General features: G+C 33.2%; 1 protein-coding gene across 1 annotated transcript in view; it reads left to right on the top strand.

The window, feature by feature from the left end:
* The window catches only part of CDH9 (cadherin 9), a gene marked incomplete at its 5' end in the record, with an annotated part of 68790 nt that overhangs the window by 14415 nt on the left and 33340 nt on the right, over positions 1-21035 (top strand). Inside the window, one exon of the mRNA XM_082044934.1 lies at positions 8894-9188. Coding sequence (XP_081901060.1) covers positions 8894-9188 — 295 coding nt within the window. The remainder of the gene's footprint in view (positions 1-8893; positions 9189-21035) is intronic.

The following is a 21035-nucleotide window of genomic DNA, read 5'->3' on the forward strand; positions in this document are numbered from 1 at the left end:
CTGTGAATCTTGCATTATGCTGTATGACTTTCTGAAAAACATTCAGTCTTGATCTGTAGATATTTGTCTACAAGTATACATACATATATGTATATAGACACATAAAATTTGGATTAAAAGTAGTAAAATACTCCCAGTTTTGATGTATGTTTCAGATAATTGTGGATGACCCACAACTGGAAACAGTATAGTATCATTCAGTTCAGTGTAACATCAGTCAATGCAGTACTCATCCAAAGTTACAGCAATGGATAACCAGACAAGTTCAAGGACATCAGATTCATGTAACAAAACAAAATAAAACAAAATCATACCACCATCCTCTCCTCCCCGCCTAACCTCCCCGCCTCCAACATCCCTGTTCTAATCTGACAGTTGTAGATGTTGGGGGTGGAGAGTGTAAAAGAAGAAAAAATTACAGTGGCCAGACTTGCATACTCTCTCAAAACAGTATCTCCTATTGCCACTGAGATGAAGTACTTGGCTAAACAAACCATTACTCTCCCCTATTAGGGTATTTCTTATATGCCAATTAGTCTAAAGCTGGGCCTAGATCAATTAATTCTGTGAAGGGTGAGGGATAACGCATCCAAGACAAACTCAGGTTGCTTCCAAGGCCACAGCTTTTTTTCTTGTTTATCTGTATGCACATCTTTTGGAACTACAGTACATTTTGAGTGTTTCTGAAACATCAAGAGATACCATATATATAGGTGGATTTCACTCACAAGTTTCTGGTGAGAGAAAAATTTACAAGAAAAATAGCCTTTCTTATTGTGGAGTCTTTAAAATGATGATGGATTTACTACCTGTTCCAGGGACTGATTAATGTATTTGATGTTGTGATGTGGTAATTTCTGACCTGTGGATATAACTGATGACTATAATCACTTCCTGTAAACCTGTATCACGTTATGGAACAGCCCAATGACAGGGTATGGCAAACCATAAAAAACGAATTTGGTGCTTTTGATCAGGTTGAAAACCTGCAACCTAGCTGTTCATTTGGAGGACAGAGAGAGAAGAACAAATTCTAGGTGCTCTGAAATCCAGTTATTTGTGCAGAAGTAAGAACACAATCACTTATCCAGATTTGACTACAGCCTAGCATATAGGGCACAGGAGGGAAGGAGGCATTTGAGAAAACAGGTCTGGTTTCCAGGACTCCTCCCTAGCTATGGGGAGATATAAGTGGAGGGAATGAATTTGCCTGTATTGTGTTTGTATCAGCAGAAGTGAAAGACTACGAAGAATTTTGCTGAACCCTTCTTGAATGAAAATCAGATTTACCCTTATCTACTAAGTAAAAATCAACACCTGCAGCTGATGTCAGCAGTGTTTTTCACTCTCTGGAGAATTTGTAACAATAGACAGCTGAACACAAGAACCATATGCTGGAAAAAAGAAGATAAGAAAAGTAAATGTCATTTGCCTTGTTTAATATACAGTCACTTAGGTTACTATCACACAGAGAGTTTGGTTGTTTAATTAAGAAGTTTGTGCTGATTTCACAAATTCAAGTCAGGTAAATACATTACCATTTAGCACATACATAAAACTTTTGATTAAACACACATAAATAGAAAATTAAAGCAATGCGGTTACTGCTACTGCAATCCACACTGAAGAATTGCTGCAGTTATTAGGATATCTTTAGAGTTCTTAATTAGCTAAAATGCTAATGAAGAAGAATATTGACTGGGCTACTGTTGGTGCTGTATCCTATCTTCTGTAAATCTCACAAAGGTCTGAAATCACACAGTGAAGGCACTGATTAACATTATATTTATCACTAGCATTGAACTTATTTTCAGTGAGATTTTAGGGTTGGCTGAGATGCTACAAGCTCTTATTCCAAGTACATTTCTTGTAATTTTTGTATTAATTAGTTTATTTTGGTTTAGGTAATACTCATTCATCTTCCTTCATAAATACTGTCTTATTTTCTATGTCTATATACATAACCCTCTTTACTTGGAGTAAGTTTTGAGTGATAATTACAGTCAAGTTTCTTGAGGTCAAATAGATTTATGCTTTAATACATACTGGGTAGACTAGGACAACTCAATCTTTTTCTGTGCCACATCTTCAGAATGAATAGTGTAGTACAATCACCATATATGAATAGAAATTTGATGCAAATAGGCACAGGGCTTTGTAAAAGTAACACACAGACAAGCTTGTGTTTTCCTATATTTTGTATGTTTCTTTCCTCAGCCCAGAAGCTTCAGCTAGAAACTGTGGTTAAAAGTTGTTTGAGGAATCCTAAAAATAAAGAAACTTTTTTTTTTTTTCCATCTTGTTTCTGAAAGGATCACTTTGGACATACCTGAATAGCTTATGCTTCCTTGTTGCTTCCCATTTCTTACTATACATGCTTACCAATTTCACCTTTAAGGAGACAGAAGCATATTTGAAGGAATCATACTAAAGCTGGCAGTTAATGACACTTTGCTAAGTTGATTGTTTATGCCATGTACAGCCTTTTACTGTTTCCCTATACAGCTTTCAGAGTCAGTAGGTCTGTATATATTACAGCAAAAATTCAATGTTTTCTAGCTGTCAAACTATTAATATAATGCTTCATTATGTTAATTTTATGGAAAAGTTTTCCAATCTGAAGTTATACATCTGTGTTGTGGTTTAGCAAAACTTTAAATAGAAATACATTTGATATAAAAAGAAAATACCAATGTAACTCTTGGTTCAGCTTTCATTTTCACAGGGGAAAAAAAAAAAAAAAGTCTTTTTTAGCTTCCTAGTTTCCCCTACTGACTTGTGATGGCCTCAAACCAAAATAACTAGCATTATTTACACTTTACATTTCTACTGTTATGCCTTCAGAAACTGGAAGTAAAACAAAATAAACCAACCAACCAAACAAACAAACAAAAAACCAAAACCCCAGCAAACAAACCCTTGTTTGTGTTCTGGTAGCAGTTTCACCACAACAATGTGGAAATCAGCGTGGTCTTCATCTCCCACTAAAATAAGCTCATGTACCAGTTAAGTGACACTGAAAAGAATTCATTTGACTACAACATTCTCCGAGATGTCTTCACTTTAAAAGTAAGAATGAACAGTTTTCATACTTTCTAGAAGGCAAGCAAATAGGGTCTGATACAGAGGACTTTGGGATATCAGGATTCTCTGCTGGAAACAATTATGTGGGTGGAGGCAGTGGAGGTAAGAAAACTGTAGTAATAACCCTTTTTCTCTAACATAATACAGAGGCACACTGTAAATTATTTAAGTTGTAAACATTAGTGCAGCACCTACCACAATAGATCTACCCTCTCCTTGATATGCCTTCATCCTTCCTTTCCCCGCATCTTTCTCTAGGCAATCAAATATATGTTTTCACTGTATTTATTCATAACAATCTCACCGATCATAAGTAGCTCATCTTGCTCTTTTCTCCTCTTTTCATCTTCAATAATGGTTGTAGAGAAATAAATTGTAAATAACGTTAAATTGAAATGAAGTCTGGCAATTTCTTGCTTCTAAATGGGGAAAACTCATTCATATCACTATGTAATTCGTTCACTGTGTCCATTAATTGTCCTCTCTCCAGTTGATTATATGTCTGCCTAACTTGCAAAGAGTTACCCTCTGTTACAAAGAGCTGAGAACCAGACCAGATGCACAGTTTACAGCAAAGTTATTAAATTAAAATTGAATTAATGAGAAACAGTCAAGTATTTTTAAACATGGGCCTCTAGGGACCTCTTTCTTAAGGCAACATTTTTTTTTTCTATTTCCTCTATGTTTTCTTTTGCCATCCCATACCAATTCCTGAACTTGGTAATTTATGAGATGTCTTTTCTCTCCAAACAATGCTGATATTTTATCTACTATGTACAATAATCGCAGTTTTGACAGAAGTTACATATAAGCCTTAGACACTTTAAGACTTCATGGTCAAATAAAATACTTCCTGAAACCAGTCAGTTACATGTTATAACCACCATTTCTTGATAAGTATTGAGTGCTACGTAAGTGTAAAGGGTAGACCCAAAAGACCAACGTAATTTAGGGGGAATGGAATTATGCTACAGAACTCTGAGATAGTAGATAACAATTCGCTTTGACAAAACAGGCTAATTTTAGATGCACACTTTTCCTATGTAAATAAATCAAAAAAGATTGAGTGAGCATTTCTAAATATGCCAATATTTGTAAGACATACATTGTTACAGAAATAGATAATTGTCACTTCCATAACCATTACCAATGTCTTTGTCTCTGATGATTCTGAGGAAAAGTTGTGTTAAGAACACATTTAACCAGACACACTATATAGAAATAAATTTGGGCCAAAAAATAGAAATCAAGATACTCAGCAGTGCATCTTCTAAGTTATGTCTTCATTCTGACATGTTTCAGATGACTTGATGTTAGATATTGAATGGAATTGGGATGGTATTTGTTATCGGCGTGGTCACTATATACTGAACAATCTATTATCTGTTTTGGTTTTTGTTTGGTTGGCTGGTTATTCTGTTGTTGTTGTTGTGTGGGTTTTTTGATTATTTTTTTAATTTGCTCACTTTTTATCAAAATATTTCATGGTTATCCTCTAATTGCCAGTTGTTTATAGAAAGTGCAGAATGAACAACTTACAATATGAGAAAGGACACTTTTGACAAGTTCATTTTCCACTCATATAAAGCTTTTGCTTGCTAACATACTCCAGGCCGAATAGAGAAAAAGGAACATGTAGAGTAAAACAAAACAAAATATTTCTACAGAAATTACTTTCTTCTGACAGTAAATGGTGGACCTCCCCAGGCCTGCTGACTCTATAAAATGTAGAGGGAAACATAAGCAGTCAAAGATTACTTTAGATCAGATGTATTAATACTGTTTCTGCAGTTTCAACATCTGAACCTCCCTCATACACACAAACAGTTTACTAATCTAAAAAAAAATAAACCACAAATTATTTTGTATGTAAAACTGTTTACTAAAACTGGAAATAGGATTTAGAAAGTTTGTCTGTTCTTGTTCTTTGGTTTAGTGAATAAAGGATATAATATCTTGTAAACATTAAAACACACCACATTGTTGCATGTGATTTTCTGTAGGCTTGCTGTAGAACAGTTAAAATTTGAAAAGCTGTTATCATATTTTATTTTATAAATTCAAAATATTTAAGCAGTTTATAGAAGATTACCTGTCACAAAGAAACAGTATAGATTGGTCAAAATTAGATTGCAATATATTTTTTACAAATGTATATGTTCTTACACTAATTTTGCATAAATATCTACAATCTTACATGGAATTACTCTGTCTCCTAAATTAAAAGCATGTTTTATAATTATATAATTCTAATATAGTGAGGAATAGTTGGATTGTTCTGTTTTACACAACTAGGATTTCATTTCTATAAGATGCTGGATAATGTTTTGCTTTTTTTAGTTGATAAATATGAAAATGGTCCCATTTTTTTCACGAACTATGATGTTGCAAAATTACTTCACAGATTAATGAAGATTTCTCAAATTTGAAGTGCAAAAAACCCCATACATACAAATTAGAAATAGTTACATGTTGAATATGTGATAGCTTGCAACTGTACTTCAAGTGAACTTAGTAACAGAAAACTGGCAATAGGAAGTGGAACTCTTCATTTCTAGGAAATCACATTCTATTCTCACATCTATCATGCCTGAAAATTCTGTTTATCATTCAGTAGAAACCTCAGAACAGCAGGAAGCTTAAAATACCCTTCCCAATTTGAGCTACCTGATGTTTTTTTGTAGATAGCTTGAACAGACAGATAAAATAAATTAATATACTCTCTAAAGACCTATGTATAGTTGAGGAGCAAGGTAAGGGAATGGCAATGGAAAGATGTGATTTTTTTCCAGAACCTCTTGTTAGTGCAGTAAAGATCACTGCTCCAACTATTTGCTCATCATTGCCCTGTTTCAAGAGTTTATGAACCCTGGATTACCAGCAGCATTGCTCATATGAGGATCAAGATGAGGCTGGCAAGCTAACACTATTTACATTCACAGCCTGTATCTCTGCTACTCATCTGCATCTGTTTTATTTTAGTATATAGGACATCTTTTCAGCAGATGACCAGCTCTCCAAGTCTAGAAAGGAGGAATAAAAAATTTCAAATAACAAAATTTGCAATCTTAGTAAGTAAAGTGCTAGCTTTAAGTCAGTTTATAGTCTCTGAAAGATTCTTTAGGTAGCAGAGTTACCTAGGCATTCAGTAAGTTTTAAAATAGGAACTACACTGTTACCACAGTGTCAAATAGAATTATATTAAAATAACATTCCCAATGTAATTACAAATAAAATATGTATTATGTACTTACTATTTCTGATAAAATTCCATGTATACAATATATTCCTATTTATACTAAGAATTTTGTTATCTGTTTTAAATCAAGGCAAAAAATATAAAAATCTCATTCTAACTCCTTCCCCATTTTTTCTTTTATTTTCCAGTTCAAAATCATGTGAGATTTAGTTTCAGTAATGGCTGCTTGTTTTTAAAGTGGGAAAATTCCAATGTCTCTGGATATAGTCCATTCTTCCCATGCATAGCAGTCCTGACAATTAAAGACTGGGGTTCCTATAATTTAAGTCTCTTTCTTTGCAGTCTGTCAGACAGGCTGATATGGAGATAATACATGTGGGCCAGAGCCTCGCTTAACTCATATAAGTTAAATGAATTTCTGTCAATAACAATGTGCGTTGGAGTATGTACATGCAAAGGAACAAAAGCCCTACAGAGATTGCGGTAAATTATAGCAAAAATACAAAAAAAAAACCCTTTGTAAATACAGGACAGAATGTGCATCTAATCAACTTATAAGTACTTGCATGTCTAATGTAAGCACTTACGTGACTAATGTTAGTACTATAAACAGTTTAACAAATTACTGATTAGCCAGTGCTGACTTATTGTGTAGGAATCGAGAGGTACTTCCTGATACACAGTGTTGAGAAAGGATGATAGCTTTATGGAGGCTCCAGCCTCCCTAAGGCTTTATGTTAAGTGACTTAACTTCTCCTGACCCATGGGATTGATCCTGCACTCAGCTTTCAGACACAATTCTTGCTCTGGCTGCTCCCCCAGCTGGCTGAGGTTGTTAAGGAGGTGCATAACAACACAGGGCATTGTAACAGGTAGTTGGATGTTTTAAAGATTTAAAAAGAAGTTGGCCTGTCTTTATGAGAAAACTAGGTTCAGGTGCTAGTCATAAATCCTGAGATGTGATTCTTCTTTGGCATATTTAAAAAAATATTCTGCCTCAAGAAAAGACGAGCAAACTATACTTATGCCATAAGGTGAGGAGTACCTCAACAAGAATGAATGTGCACTGTTTCTATGTGGTGCGAGTCAAAATCGTCTGACCAAGAGAAATATGCTAGATTTTGTACTTGTCATACAAATATGTCTACTTTTAACTTTTTTTTTTTTTTCTGAAAAGAAGAATCAAATACGAAATCAGATCAAATATGAAAACAGGAATAAAATATTTTTAATGAACTTTGTATATGGATTACATACTTTTCCACATTATATGTCAAGATACCCATACCATATTTATTTTCTCCGTATTGTCTGTAGAGTTGGCAAGTTGACATGGAGTTTTTATTTTTGAGTCCTGTATGCACTAGGTTATAGTGTAAAAAAGTGAAGAAATGTAACAGTATCCACCACAATTGCCCTTCATACAGGTGAAGTAATCAGAAGATGTAGCAACCCAGCTACAAACATGGAGGTAAACACTGGCAGAAATACAGAAAAAATAAAACAAGGGAAGAAGTGGTATAATATAACTTATCTGGCTCTAGCGACTATCTAGAATAACAGCTTTACTGCTACTGAACAATATTTTCTCAGGTAGATGATATGTTATTTTTTTGTACTTGGAGAAACCAAAAAAATGTTTGGATTCTTACTGTCCCCACCTGAAAAACACTCAGGTTACTGATCTATGGCCAGATGTGACTGTAAACATGTATCTAAGGAAAATATGATGCTGATGCACATAAAAAAGGATCTGTGGGTTCCTGTAAATGAAATTAGAAAAACAGACTTCCAAAATGGAGTATTATATGAGAATTTATAGTTTGTGGGTCAACTTCAATAACTTGTTTTGGCTTTGGTTTTAGGAACTTTTTCATAATGCTGCTATATGGCAAACTAATCAGTGCCTGTAAGTTCACAGGGATACAGTTTTGAACTCTTATTAAGAGGTATAGTAGGAAAAAGACTGTTAAATGCCACTCACTGCTTTGAAAATTTACCTCCTAGTGTTCTTGAAAATTATTTCTCCTGAGTGGAGAGGACTAGAAGGAAGGAAGTAATTAAGTGAGGTAAGATGCGCCTAACAGAGAAAAAAAAAAAAAAAAGGCAAGTAGAAACTGAAGTTGCTTAGATCAGAGAATTTATAGCTGATTTGGGGAATTTCAGAAGCTGTAATCTTTAAAACCCCCTTCCTGTACACTGTTACAAGGTGACTGGTTGCCTTATCAGCAGTCAATAAATAGGAAGACAAGTGTTATTTTGCAGATAGAAACTTGGGAGTTTTACACCCCCTGTTATCTTCAAAAAGGAGACTTCTGGTAGTTTCTGGACAGATTATTCAAAGAAATATAATTTTTTGGTTTTATCTGGCCATTTTATATACTATGCCAATATCTTCTACCATCACTTGTGTCCTTATGAGTTTGGAGCTATTTTTTGTGTATGACTGAGTCTCAGATTTGCGATTTTTCCAACAGTGAAACAGAGGATAACCACTACTGACCCCAATTATAGTCAAGATTGTACAGACTTATTCATATATGCTGAATGATTTGGTCTGTAATAACAATACATATATTTATAGAATTCTTCTTTTCTACCTCCCTGAAGCTACACACTGACCAAGATAAAGGAGATGGAAATCTAAAATACATATTAACAGGAGATGGGGCTGGCAGTCTGTTCATTATAGATGAAAATACAGGAGATATTCATGCTGCAAAGAAATTGGACAGAGAAGAAAAATCCCTGTATGTGCTACGTGCCAAGGCTATAGACAGAAAAACTGGAAGACAAGTGGAGCCAGAGTCTGAATTTATCATTAAAATTCATGATATCAATGACAATGAACCAAAATTCACCAAGGACACATACACCGCCAGTATTCCGGAGATGTCTGGAGTTGGTAGGTAAAAACTTATATTTATATAAAATACAAATGGGTTTGAGTTCATTTGGAACTTTTAAGTAATTTATTACTTGAGGCACTTAATTCTAGCTTGTGTGAATATCCATGGAACAATTTACGGTGCCAGTAATGTATCACAGATTATTGATTCCTGCTTTTATTTATTTGTTTCATTTTCATTCACTTCTTAATCTTTTTGCCACATTTCAAGCACTATTTACTTTGTTAAGCCTATCAGAACCATCAAGGAATGTATATATGGTTGTCTTATCAGTTACTACGTAGTTTTGCCACAGCTGAGAATATCACTTGCATAAAGTGTATCCTCTTTGTGTTTGTAAAATCTAATTTACCAAACCTTTCTGCATCTTTAGAGACAGAGAGCCTTAAACATGTAAGTATATAAATCATCATGTATCAAATTTATGCCGAATATGTTTCTGCAAATACATGTTTTTAAATATTATTTTTCCTCTTTGGTATAGATATCAGTAGGTGTGTTTTTTGTTTTTTTTTTTTTTTTTTATATAGACTTGTATGTTTGGTTTTTTTTAAGATATCAACCATATGAACACCGTCTTCAAATAAATAACTCTTTTTGTTTAAAAAATGCATTTCTTCACGGATAAACACAGCTATTCACAACAGCTGTAATGAGAAGTGAAAATGTGGAGTGATAGAAGACAGGTGAAAAACATAGTATCAAAGGAAAATAATTCTCTGAGTTTTGTTTAAATAATATAAATTGATAGATAATATTCACCAGCACATATTCATCAGGAGTTATGATTACCTAAGTGCTCCACTCTTTTACAGTACAGACAGTCTCTCTGATGAGATGAGTAAACAAAAAGTACATAGGCTGTGGGAAACAACTAACATGAATTCTCAGGAGTTATTTACTTATCATGAATTACTGTAATGGTTTGCAAAATCAGTCCTGGATGATGACATTGATAAGAGGGACAATAAAATACCAGTCAACATTTGTGACTAATATGTATCTTTGCGAAATAATTTCCAGAAGCCAATAATTATCTCTGAGAGCAGTAACAGAAGTATAATGGAACAGGACTCTAGTTTATAACTCTCTTTTATAAAAATAAGAAGGGAAGAATTACACTACTATGTGTAATGCAGAGAGACCAAGAATCATTCTTTAAAAGATAGATGAAAAATAGAGAAGCCATTCAGAATTTGCTTTGCTGATAATCTTTGAAGGAAAAATGTTGGCAGTGAACCTGTCATATTTAATTTTAAATATATTTGCAAGGAAGAACCTCTATAGGAATAGATAGCATAAAAGGCATGATGTCCATCTTTATCCTTATCAGTTAGTCCAGCTTGACTCTCCATTAGAGTCAATAGAGAAGCATGAATAAAAGGATCCAGTGCTTTGATACTGCCTGTGAAATTTTAAGTCTATGAGATGTCTATATTTGATGAGGATGACGATAGTATAAGTACTATTACGTACTTTAAGCTGAGAAAGTGTCCATAAAAGACCCCAAAAAAAGATGAGTTTTACTGGGAAAAGAGAATTAGAGGAAAATGATTTAAACAGTAAAAAAAGTCCCATAGCTTCCAATATGAAGGCAAAAAAGGGATCTGAGTTACTCTTTGCTCTGTTTTGTTGACATTTGCATTTGAGAATACAAAAGCTACACTGGAATGACCATTCTTAGAATTTGAATTTGAACAAGTAAAAGTAGTTTTGTAATTTCTTAAATTAGCAGAGTATAAGAACCCAAATACAGATCAGTCCACCCAAGATGCAGAAATTCTATTCTTCTGAAGTCGGTCATAAAAATGCTAATATATTCCTTTATGGAGTTCCTTTATTCTCCAGATAAGGAAGAATACCTTAACTCGAGAAAATTACTTGTATGTGAAAAGATGAAGTTCTTGCCATAAGTAGAATACAACTTACAGGTGAGCAAGTGGTACTCTTGTAAACCCTCCCATAAAGCACACAAGAGAATACATAAAATACAGAATGAAGATACTGTAGTTCTTGAAATATCTAAACAAAAGAAAGTTACATGAATGTAAGCCAGCAAATATACACTGGGCAGCATATACAACAAAATGCAGGGAAAAGAAGAAAAGAGAGTGTTAAACAAATATTAAACTCAAAACTGATACAGTGTGGCAATGGGCTGTGTAAGCAGCTCCTGGTTCCTACTTTCTACAGTGGTTAAGATACCAATTAAAAAATCTCCAATGCACTATGAATGCATCATTTAAGCAGTTGCAATTATTCTTTGTTCAATAGATATGATTTAATGAACAACCACTAGCTTTTCTTTCGTCTGGATATGTAGTCCAAATATTTTATTTTTTTTTTTCCCTGAATATACAGTTTATTGCAGAACATCACGAATTTACAATATTGTCAATTATGCAGGTAGGTTCATTATACCTCAACAGTTAATCTCATGACAAGCAGGTCAAAAATGTACGGGAAAAACCTCAGTTTCTTCCCATCCTTCAATTTATCCCAATTTTGTGTCTTAAAATATTTTTTTGTTAACTATTATATTTATTATGTTTGCCAAGTTCAACAAATATGACAGGAAATATTTATGAAAGCTTAGGAAAATGTCACTAAGACTGAGATGTTGAAGAGGAATCATCACTAGCAGAGTTTCCAGCAGCATGTGTTTCCGTTATTCTCACTGTGTAACTGACTGTTTCTTGGAATAACTAGATCTAAAGAACACAAGGGAAAATGATAAGTCAACACCTCTGACAGAATGTGTGATTTTCAGTACCAATAGGCAAACCTCACTCATGTTTAGCTAGTTTGATAGTAAGAGCAGTGAATACGTAACATGACTCCTCAGCACAACATATCCAAGCCTGAGGGGAAATATGAATACTAATTTGTGCATTAGTTTATGTTGATCCTATGTTGTATTATCTGCACTGAAGCCACTAAGCTATACATAAATTAACCTTGCTATGCATAAATGGGATCCAGTCGTATCTCCAACAGCATTATGGATATACCTAAAATACTGTGTAGAAAAGTTAGTACTTGGAGCAATCAAAACCACTGAAGTGAGCTGTCTGCAGTCCCATTTCAGATAGCTTTTATGGAAACAATCATGCTAAATGCTCACAGTGATATTAACTTAAAAAATTAAATGAGAAAGTGAGTTTAAGAGATTCTAAAACTCAATAATGTGGGATTTCTCGTTAAAATCAGCTACTATACTAAAGATCCGGAGGATAATAACTGCTGTAGCTTTATTTTTAAAGAGTGTTAGAATTGACTGGAAGTGTCCTGTGATTTATGTCACACTAGGCAACTTGGTTCACTAAAAAATAGTTCAAAAAAATGAGAAAAAGGTGCTAAACAGACCCATAAAAGTTAATCAAAACATAATATAAAACGTAAAGGAACCAAAGACGTTCAACATTTTAAATTCATGGAATGCCAAGGCTGTATGATACAATCTTGGTCACAATGAAGAGCAGGGGGATTTGAAGCAAAACATGTTCCATTTTGACTGTATTTTAGAAATACTATATGAGGAAACTTCAGAGAAGCTAAATACATAGTATGTATATTGAGAATAATCTTTTGATTTCCTCTTCATGTGGAAGGAAAAGTACAGCCCTCATCATACTTAAAATCTACTCATTTAATCTTCAAGATTTATGTGAGTAAAAGCTATGAGCCAAGTATTTTTCCAGATAAAATATGATTCTTAAAACAAACAAACGAGCAAAATAAAACCAACCAACCAACCAACCAAATAAACAAACCTAGGAAAAAAAAAAAAAAAAGAGAAAAAAAAAAATAAAAAAAAAAAAACAAACACAAAAAAACAAACCATACCAACCAACCAAGCAAATAAAATATAATCAAAACTAACCCTACGCCTCATTGTGAATACCAATTTTCTCTAGGATATAAATAAAGTTCTTAGGGAATTTTTAAAAAGGGAAGTTAGCAATGAGATGTCATGTGGAGTTCAACTGCTTTTGACTCCTTGGTCAATATTACTACATCCCCCTGTACCTTGCTAATTTTAATGATTAAGTCCTATCATTTTTTCTCATTAAACATTTTTAGTATGTAGCTGATGAGTATTTCACAACGTATTTTTAATCTTTGAATTGATCTTATTAAGAGAAGGCATAATGCCTAATTTAATTTAACACTAATTTATTCATACTTAATTGCTGCTTTCTAAATTTTATGGATCTAACCAAAGGTACCTCCTGGTTCAGAATTTCTACATGATAAGATTTGTATAATATAAAAGCATAGAGGGCCATATTTTAAATGGCTTAATTTAAAATTTATATTTTTTTTCCATTAAAATACTTTTATTGCAAATATAGCCAGAATAGAAGAGTTTTTCTTTAGTTTAACAATTAAGTTTGATAGAAGGACATTATATATGAAATAAAGATATGTCCATTTTCAACTCAGACATACAGGATTACAGGGTGCTTAAACACGTATTTAACAGCTACTCTAAATAAAATATATATACAAAATACATACACACAAAGCAAAAGAGAGAAAAAAAGAGATGAAATCGCAGTAAAACACACAGGGCAATATGCATTGATACTATCATTTTTATTACCGTGCTGTTGTCTGTGAGAGCAGTAGTACATACTGCAGCATCCATTACACAATGATTGTGTTAGAAGTTTCAATATTGTTCACTATTTCTGTAGTGTCTCTTGGGAATCTGTAAGCATAACAACTACTACTGGATTTAAGCAAGACTGTATTCTGATGATTAGTTTTGTTTACATCATGTTTTCAGCATCACATAATCATAACCACTTATTTCTGAAGAACAGTTTGTTATTTTGTGCAGGAAACTCTTACAAGAACAGGTAGGTTTTATGGTAATTAAAAAAAAAAAAGAAGAAAAAAAAAAGAAAAAAAAAGAAACTGAACCAAATACAGTAACCATCACATTTTCTATTTCTGGATTTGCTTATGTGAGTAAGCATTAATCTGCAGATGTGTGTCAAGGATGAAATGGATGCAGTTCTCGTCTTCCATATTTCACCAGGAAATAATTATATTTTCTCCTCTGCATATTTTGCCTGGTTTCAGATGCTTATAAAAGAAGCTATAAATTACTTTCTTGACTTTACCAGAAGCTTACGGAAACTATTTTGCTAACTTGAAAAACTTCAGAATGCTAACAGTTGCTAATAGTTAACATAAACGCTGTGTTAAAATGAATTATTGAGTTACCTTTAAGAGAAAGATATATTTCAAATATTTTATCCACACTTTCATATTTTACATTCTGCAGTTAAAATGTAGCATTAAAATTCATTTAACTGAAACTAAGTACAGTGGCAGAAATCCTGTAGCTAGAATACTTGCTGTATTTCTGTTTGCATTTGCCACCATAACTGAAGAATTTCAAAATTTCTGCAACTGTCAGAATCTGCATAAGGTTCTCTTTTCTAAATGCAGTATCTTATTGTCTTTTAATTTATCTTCTTTATTATTTATTATACAAGTTTTTAGAATGAAAATAAAAAATTCTTTCAAAAAATAAGGACATAAAATGAGAGCTCAATGCCTTTCTTAAAATAAAGCACCAAGGTGAAAAAGGCAAAAACCTCTTTTTGTTAAACAGTTAAAGTAAAAATATAGTATTCTAAGAAATTTGGGGCATTTTGGGGCTTTGTCAGTTTTTCACATGCATTCTGTTACATACATGCATAGCATTTTTATTTACAATAGGCTTGCACTACATTTTTATTAGGAAAATATATAGAATGCTTTATAAATATTTTGTATATGGCATAAGGCAGAATTTTTTCAAAAGAGTATGTGAGAGTGCTGTAAGACTTTGTATTTCCAGTTATAAAAAAAAGAAAATCATTGGAACACTAAAGGAATCTTATTTAGATCATGATTTTTTTTCCTTAAATTATTCCATCATTTGCATAGTTATGTATATAATACCTGTAGCATTTTCGGAGCAAAAAGGAGGTTTACTCTGCAAGGAACATACTTGCTAGATCTCTGATACTATAAACAATTTTTTTAATTTGTACAGCTCCACTGACTTCAAGCTAGGTGTTTTGTAAGTGTTAGGATCTCCACACATGGACTTTATTTCATTATTAATGTACATGATTTCTGTAAAATTTGAATGTCCATGTATAACTACTATTCTTTTCCTGAGATTTGTGCTTAGTAAGATAAACAAAATCTTATATCATGTACATGTTTTGGCTCTTCAAGAAACAGACTTAAACCATCCTCAGAGGAAAATCTATGAGTTTAAAATACTCCCAAATAATTATGTGATTTGAAGAAGCAAAGAACCATACACTCTGATACAAATGAAAAGCAGTAGTTTCCTTTTAAGTTCCAAACAAGTAACATAACTAAGTTTTAGCAATAACATTTTGGCATGATTATCATTGTAAAGCTCAGGTCAAGATCCAAAACAAGGTATGAAATTAAAAGTAAACACTGAATTTATGTATATATTTTTTCTTTTTTTTCTATTTCATCATTTTGTGAATTCTATTTATACGTAAATCATTTCACCCATGAGTGATACTACTTTATTCTTTGTAACTGAAGAAAAGATAAATACTTAAGAAAATAATATAGGCTATCACACAAAAAAATAATATCTATATGTTATCTATAGATACATGAAGGTAAGAAGGAAAGTTAAATAAATCTTGTTCATAAAATTTGGAAATTCCTCATAAGTCATCAGAAACAGCATAGGTCCTTTAAAGTTTATCAGAATGTATTAATGTCACACTTGAAAGAACTGAGAGAAACTGCACATTCAGAAAAATGAGGGACAAAAATCAGCCTTAGCAAGATTCAAACCATGCTTCTGAAGAATTCAAATAATTCACAAATTTGAAATTTTAACATTACAGAAAAGCAGATCTCAAGCTACAGCCAAAAGTAGTAGCTCTCTTTTTCTTCTTTTGGTCTCTCTGCTTCTAGATGTGCTGTCTTATACCTTACTTAGTGTCCCTCTAAACCCAAGAGAAGAAAGTTTGAGTGAAAGAATCAGAAAAATTGATTGTTCAAGGTCAATAGTATTTTTCTGTTTCTTTTGTTCCCTGGGTCAGGTCACATGAGGTTAGATGCCAGAGCTGGTGCTGGGGAGGTGACAAGAGCATGCAAAGTTTAACAGGTAAAAGCAGGAGATACGGTTTAATATAGCAGTAGCTGACCTCAGCTAAAAAAATCATGTGATGTATTAATTTTTCTTTAGCTACAAGATCCTCATATCTTCCAAACAGGATGCCTCACTTACTTTCTCTCTTTTTTTTTTTTTTTTCTTTATTTTTTTCTCTCGGGGGAGGTAGGGGGGAAGTTTAACTTTGTTGCCTTCTCTAAGTTCTCATAAACCTCCACCTGCCGACCGTTCAGGAGATGCTGGTCTAAACTATTTCCCATAGGAAGAAATAAGGTGACAGGAGTTCAAACGGAGCAATTAGTAAGCAGGATGGATGACTTGTGAAGCACTATATGAGGCATTTAGGCTTTGTAAATTAGTTGTTCTAAATTTTGGAAATGAATTCTTAAGGTGACCACAAATTCATTTCATCCCTATATGTCTCAATTTCCCATCAATTAGCACAAGGGTAGAACAGCTCTGCTCCATAGATATGTTGAAACATGTTCAGCTACTGCAGCAACAGACATCACAGCACCCTTGGAGTGACAATCTTTTTTGCCTAGCGGAATTTTCAGGCCTGGGCTGTGTTAAGTGTGGTCCCTTTATATGTCTCTGAAATGATTCAGTGTAATACCCTTTGCCTGGCTGCTTTATTACAACACATGTATTATTTCCCATTATCTGTGTACATTGAAAACAAAACAAAACAAAAAGAAAGAAAGAAACAAACAAACAAAAAAACCCCAGAGGTCTGAAACTTTCTAGATTATAGCCTGAAATTAGCCTTAAAATTACCTGTATCATACACTAAAAATTGTTTGATATATCCATTTTCCTTCCTTTTATTTCAGTAAATTTTCATCTATAACACTATAATCTCTGAACAAAAGCATAATGGGCCTGAATTCTTTACATCAGCACTTTTATTCACACTGCAATGCAGTACAATAGGATACATTCTGCATTGTCAGAGATGTTGTCCTTAAGATAGGATGTTAAACCACAGTCCTTTTAGCTTTTTATCTTTCATGGCTTCACATCTAAAAAGTAAAAATCTCATTGACATTCTGGAAATATTAAGGAACAGCCATGTTGCTTCACCTGGTATATATACCTCTTGATATGAACCTACACCCTTTATACATTCTTTGATATAAACATGTTACAGTTCACAGCCATGTGAAACCTCTTTTCAGAGCCACAGTAAATACTGAGTACCTATGCATGATGCCAGTTTACAGACACCTAATTTATTCACTTATGAGCTCTTGCAGCTACCAGCCACCAAATAATTTTTCATCTTTTAAGACAGTCGAAAGTATAACAGGTGCAGTGAGCCCCTTCTCACATTCATGTGACCATATTGGAGCCTACGGCATTTGAACTGATGGTAGTAAGGACTGAAATAGCCAGTACTAATTAACATTACTAATATTAGGAATACCTGCACATTTATCAGAAGGAAAAGGTCAAATAGGTGCATACATGTGTTGTATCCTTTCTTAAAACTAAAACATGGCAGACATTAAAATAAGCAAGCCAATAGTGGGAAGAGGTAATACGTTAAGGGCAGGTCTTGCTCTTAAAGTGCTAACGTTAATGGTAAGCAACCCAGATATACTTTGATTAAACAGGATAAAAAAAAAAAGTGAAATAATACTTCTTAATATAATTTGTAAATTGCATTTTATGGCTACCTATAACCAACTCTCAAACAGATTTAACTTATATATAATTAATTACAATTCCTGACTTAGATTTGTGTGTCCAGTCTCACCAGACTACTACAGATCCAACATTTGAGAAATTCCATTCACAGAAATCATTTAAATGAATAAAAGGATTTTTTTTTTTTCAGACACCTGAAACAACACAAGTAACTTGATTACATGGTGTTAGCAAAGAATCCTGTGCGTACATGTGTAGCATCCTTTCTTAAAACTAAAACATGGCAGTCAGTTTAAAAGCAAAGTCAGCTTTCTGAATACAGATCTTAGCTCTGGAAGTTATGCAGCTGAGTGTAAAATGCTGGGTTTATTTTTTTAAATCATGCTAAAGCATGCGTCTATTTTGAAAGTAAAGCACAAAGGCAGAGTAATTTGTGGTTTGTTGTTAGTGGTGTTGTTTTTCTACCAGATTTCTCTATAACTTCAAAGTATTTCCAAAATATGTAAACTAGATACAAAGGATCATATTTGGGTGTAAGAGCAAATACATCTTTTCTTAATATAACATAAATTAATGCTATTAAGTGTCACACACAATAGAATGTACATAAATATGCTTTGACATGATTTTCAGTCTTCAAAGGACATAACAGTCTCATCAAACACATCAATTTGTCACAGAAGTCCATTTCATGAGCTATACACTTCCACCCTTAGCTCCCAGTTTTAGTATAGCTACTGAGAAATTAAAGCTTTACATCATGTGAATCTGAATGATTAGGACTACTTCTGTTACAAATTATTTAGCTGCAGCATACCACAGCCTAAGAGCAGCAAACTCAGGAAAGCAACATTACTCCTGCAAAAGAAGTCCACTATTCTTCCTTAAACTGACCATCAAATGGCTCTCTACTGAGGTGGAAGAAGTATGAATGTCTGCTCATAATGGATACAGTATTGTTATATAAGTAAATTTCTTACTTAAAATGTGCCCATACACATATATATGTATATGTGTATGCATATATGTCTATGCTTATATATATTACAGAAATATAATATACTTCTTCCAATTAAATGCTGAAAATAGCTATGGGAATTAATAACAAGGTTTTAGCAACATAGAAGTTGAATTATAGAGATGGTAGTTACCACATATCTGATTTTCTTTGTACAATTAACAATTCAGCTTGAATTTTATTATACATCACCAATTCTCCTTGCCAATCATGTAGTCATTTCAGAAATTTTCTGTGTCATACACAGCCTTCAGAGTCAAGAAAATGAAGGTAAGAAAAGGCTTGTCCTGGACTGTCTTGTCTAACTTTTGTTTATTGGAAAACTACTCTATATTATTCTCACTGATACTCATCTTTTACTTAAGTACATGGAATAAGATAGCTTACAGCATTTCTCATGGCAATCACTGTTTTGTTTTTTTTTACTATCTAGCAAAATGCACATCTGCCAGTTTTCACAATCATGGCAATCCTGATGCTCACATTTACTTTACTTGCTATCTATTTAGAGGACTCAAAAGACTTTCTGGAATAACTTTTTCCTACAACTTCATAAATCTGTGACACAGTGAAACTAAGATCAAACATGATTATGATCTGTGCAAGTATTAGTTTTTTTCTTCATTAAAGTTGTTGATATCCTCATGTTTAAAACACATATTGGTCACACCTAATTGGTAATTTAAGCAAAACAACCTAAGTTACTGTCCACTGATGTATGTACACGTGTCGATATCCTGCACTTAAGCAACAGAGTTGCTGCCAAAACTCCATAAATTCCCATCAAAACTTCATGTCAGAAAGCCAATGCCTTTAGTCTTTTTCAACCAGTTTTCAAATAAATGAGATTTGTCCAAGTGAGATCACCAGTATGTCATTTACTGTGACTGGAATCTTACAATCAATAGCCAATGCACTTGTGACCAATTTGCAAACATGTCATTTGACAGGTTATTGTCAAGACATTTGAACACTTTTCAAGATAAATTAAATGTTTAGAAATAATAACTGAAAAGTCCCTAGAGTAAGCCTACTTAATATTCTAGGAGTGTTGTCTTTATATACATGCACACACATATATGCTTACATTTATATGTACTTACATATACCCATGTAAAATCTAAAAGTGTTTTGCTTTTGTCTAAAAATAGTTCTCTAACTGATGTGATTTTTTAAAAGCCCATGACAAAGATAACTTTGGAATTTGTTTATTTTTTCCCTGTTTTAGACTCAGTTTCTCTTCCCAGTTATAGCTGAATGAGAAAGAGGTTCTAGTTCTCAGTCATAGATAGAAATTTATAGTAAAGAGACCATCCAAAATCTAATAAAAAGATACAAAAGCCAAGCTCAAAAAAAAAAAAAAAAAGCAAATGAAAAATAGGTGCAGAAAGCTAACTTGTTTTTTTCCAAAAAAAATCATAAGCCTATCTGTGTTGCATTGTAAAATACAGAACTGTACAGGCATGTATGTTAGAAATGCAAACGTTAGCCCTAAAAAAGTGGCAGTTATTGAAAATTGATTCTTTTAAGCTCGCCTTTTTGCTCTAAAGGGAAACCTTTGGAGTAGGGTTGTCAAACTTGTTTTCACCGGGGGCCACATCAGCCTCGCTACTCCTACATTTGTACAGTCCTAAAATTACATTCAGCCCTTTGAAGGAAACCATGAGTCTGATGTGGCCCCCAGTGAAAATGAGTTTGACATCCCTGTGTTAGAGATTGAACGGAGGAGTTCATGTAACTTCATTTGAAAAAACACAACGGCAAAGCAGAAAGCTTCTTAAAGCCATGTGACAACAACGAAGGGCCCTGAGATTAGTGAAGAAATAACATTGCTATGTTTATTTCATTATTTTATAAATTAAAAATTATAAACAGAACTACGAGCTTGATTGGAATTTTTGACTAGAAATTGGGATTTTTAATCAATAGTTTACCACGTTGTAGTCTTTGCAAACTACTACTTCTATTAGGATCAATGGGGACAAGTTCTTCCTAGGTTTA

This window comes from Streptopelia decaocto (genome assembly GCF_964273445.1).
Source record: "Streptopelia decaocto genome assembly, chromosome: 2".
Taxonomy (NCBI): domain Eukaryota; kingdom Metazoa; phylum Chordata; class Aves; order Columbiformes; family Columbidae; genus Streptopelia; species Streptopelia decaocto.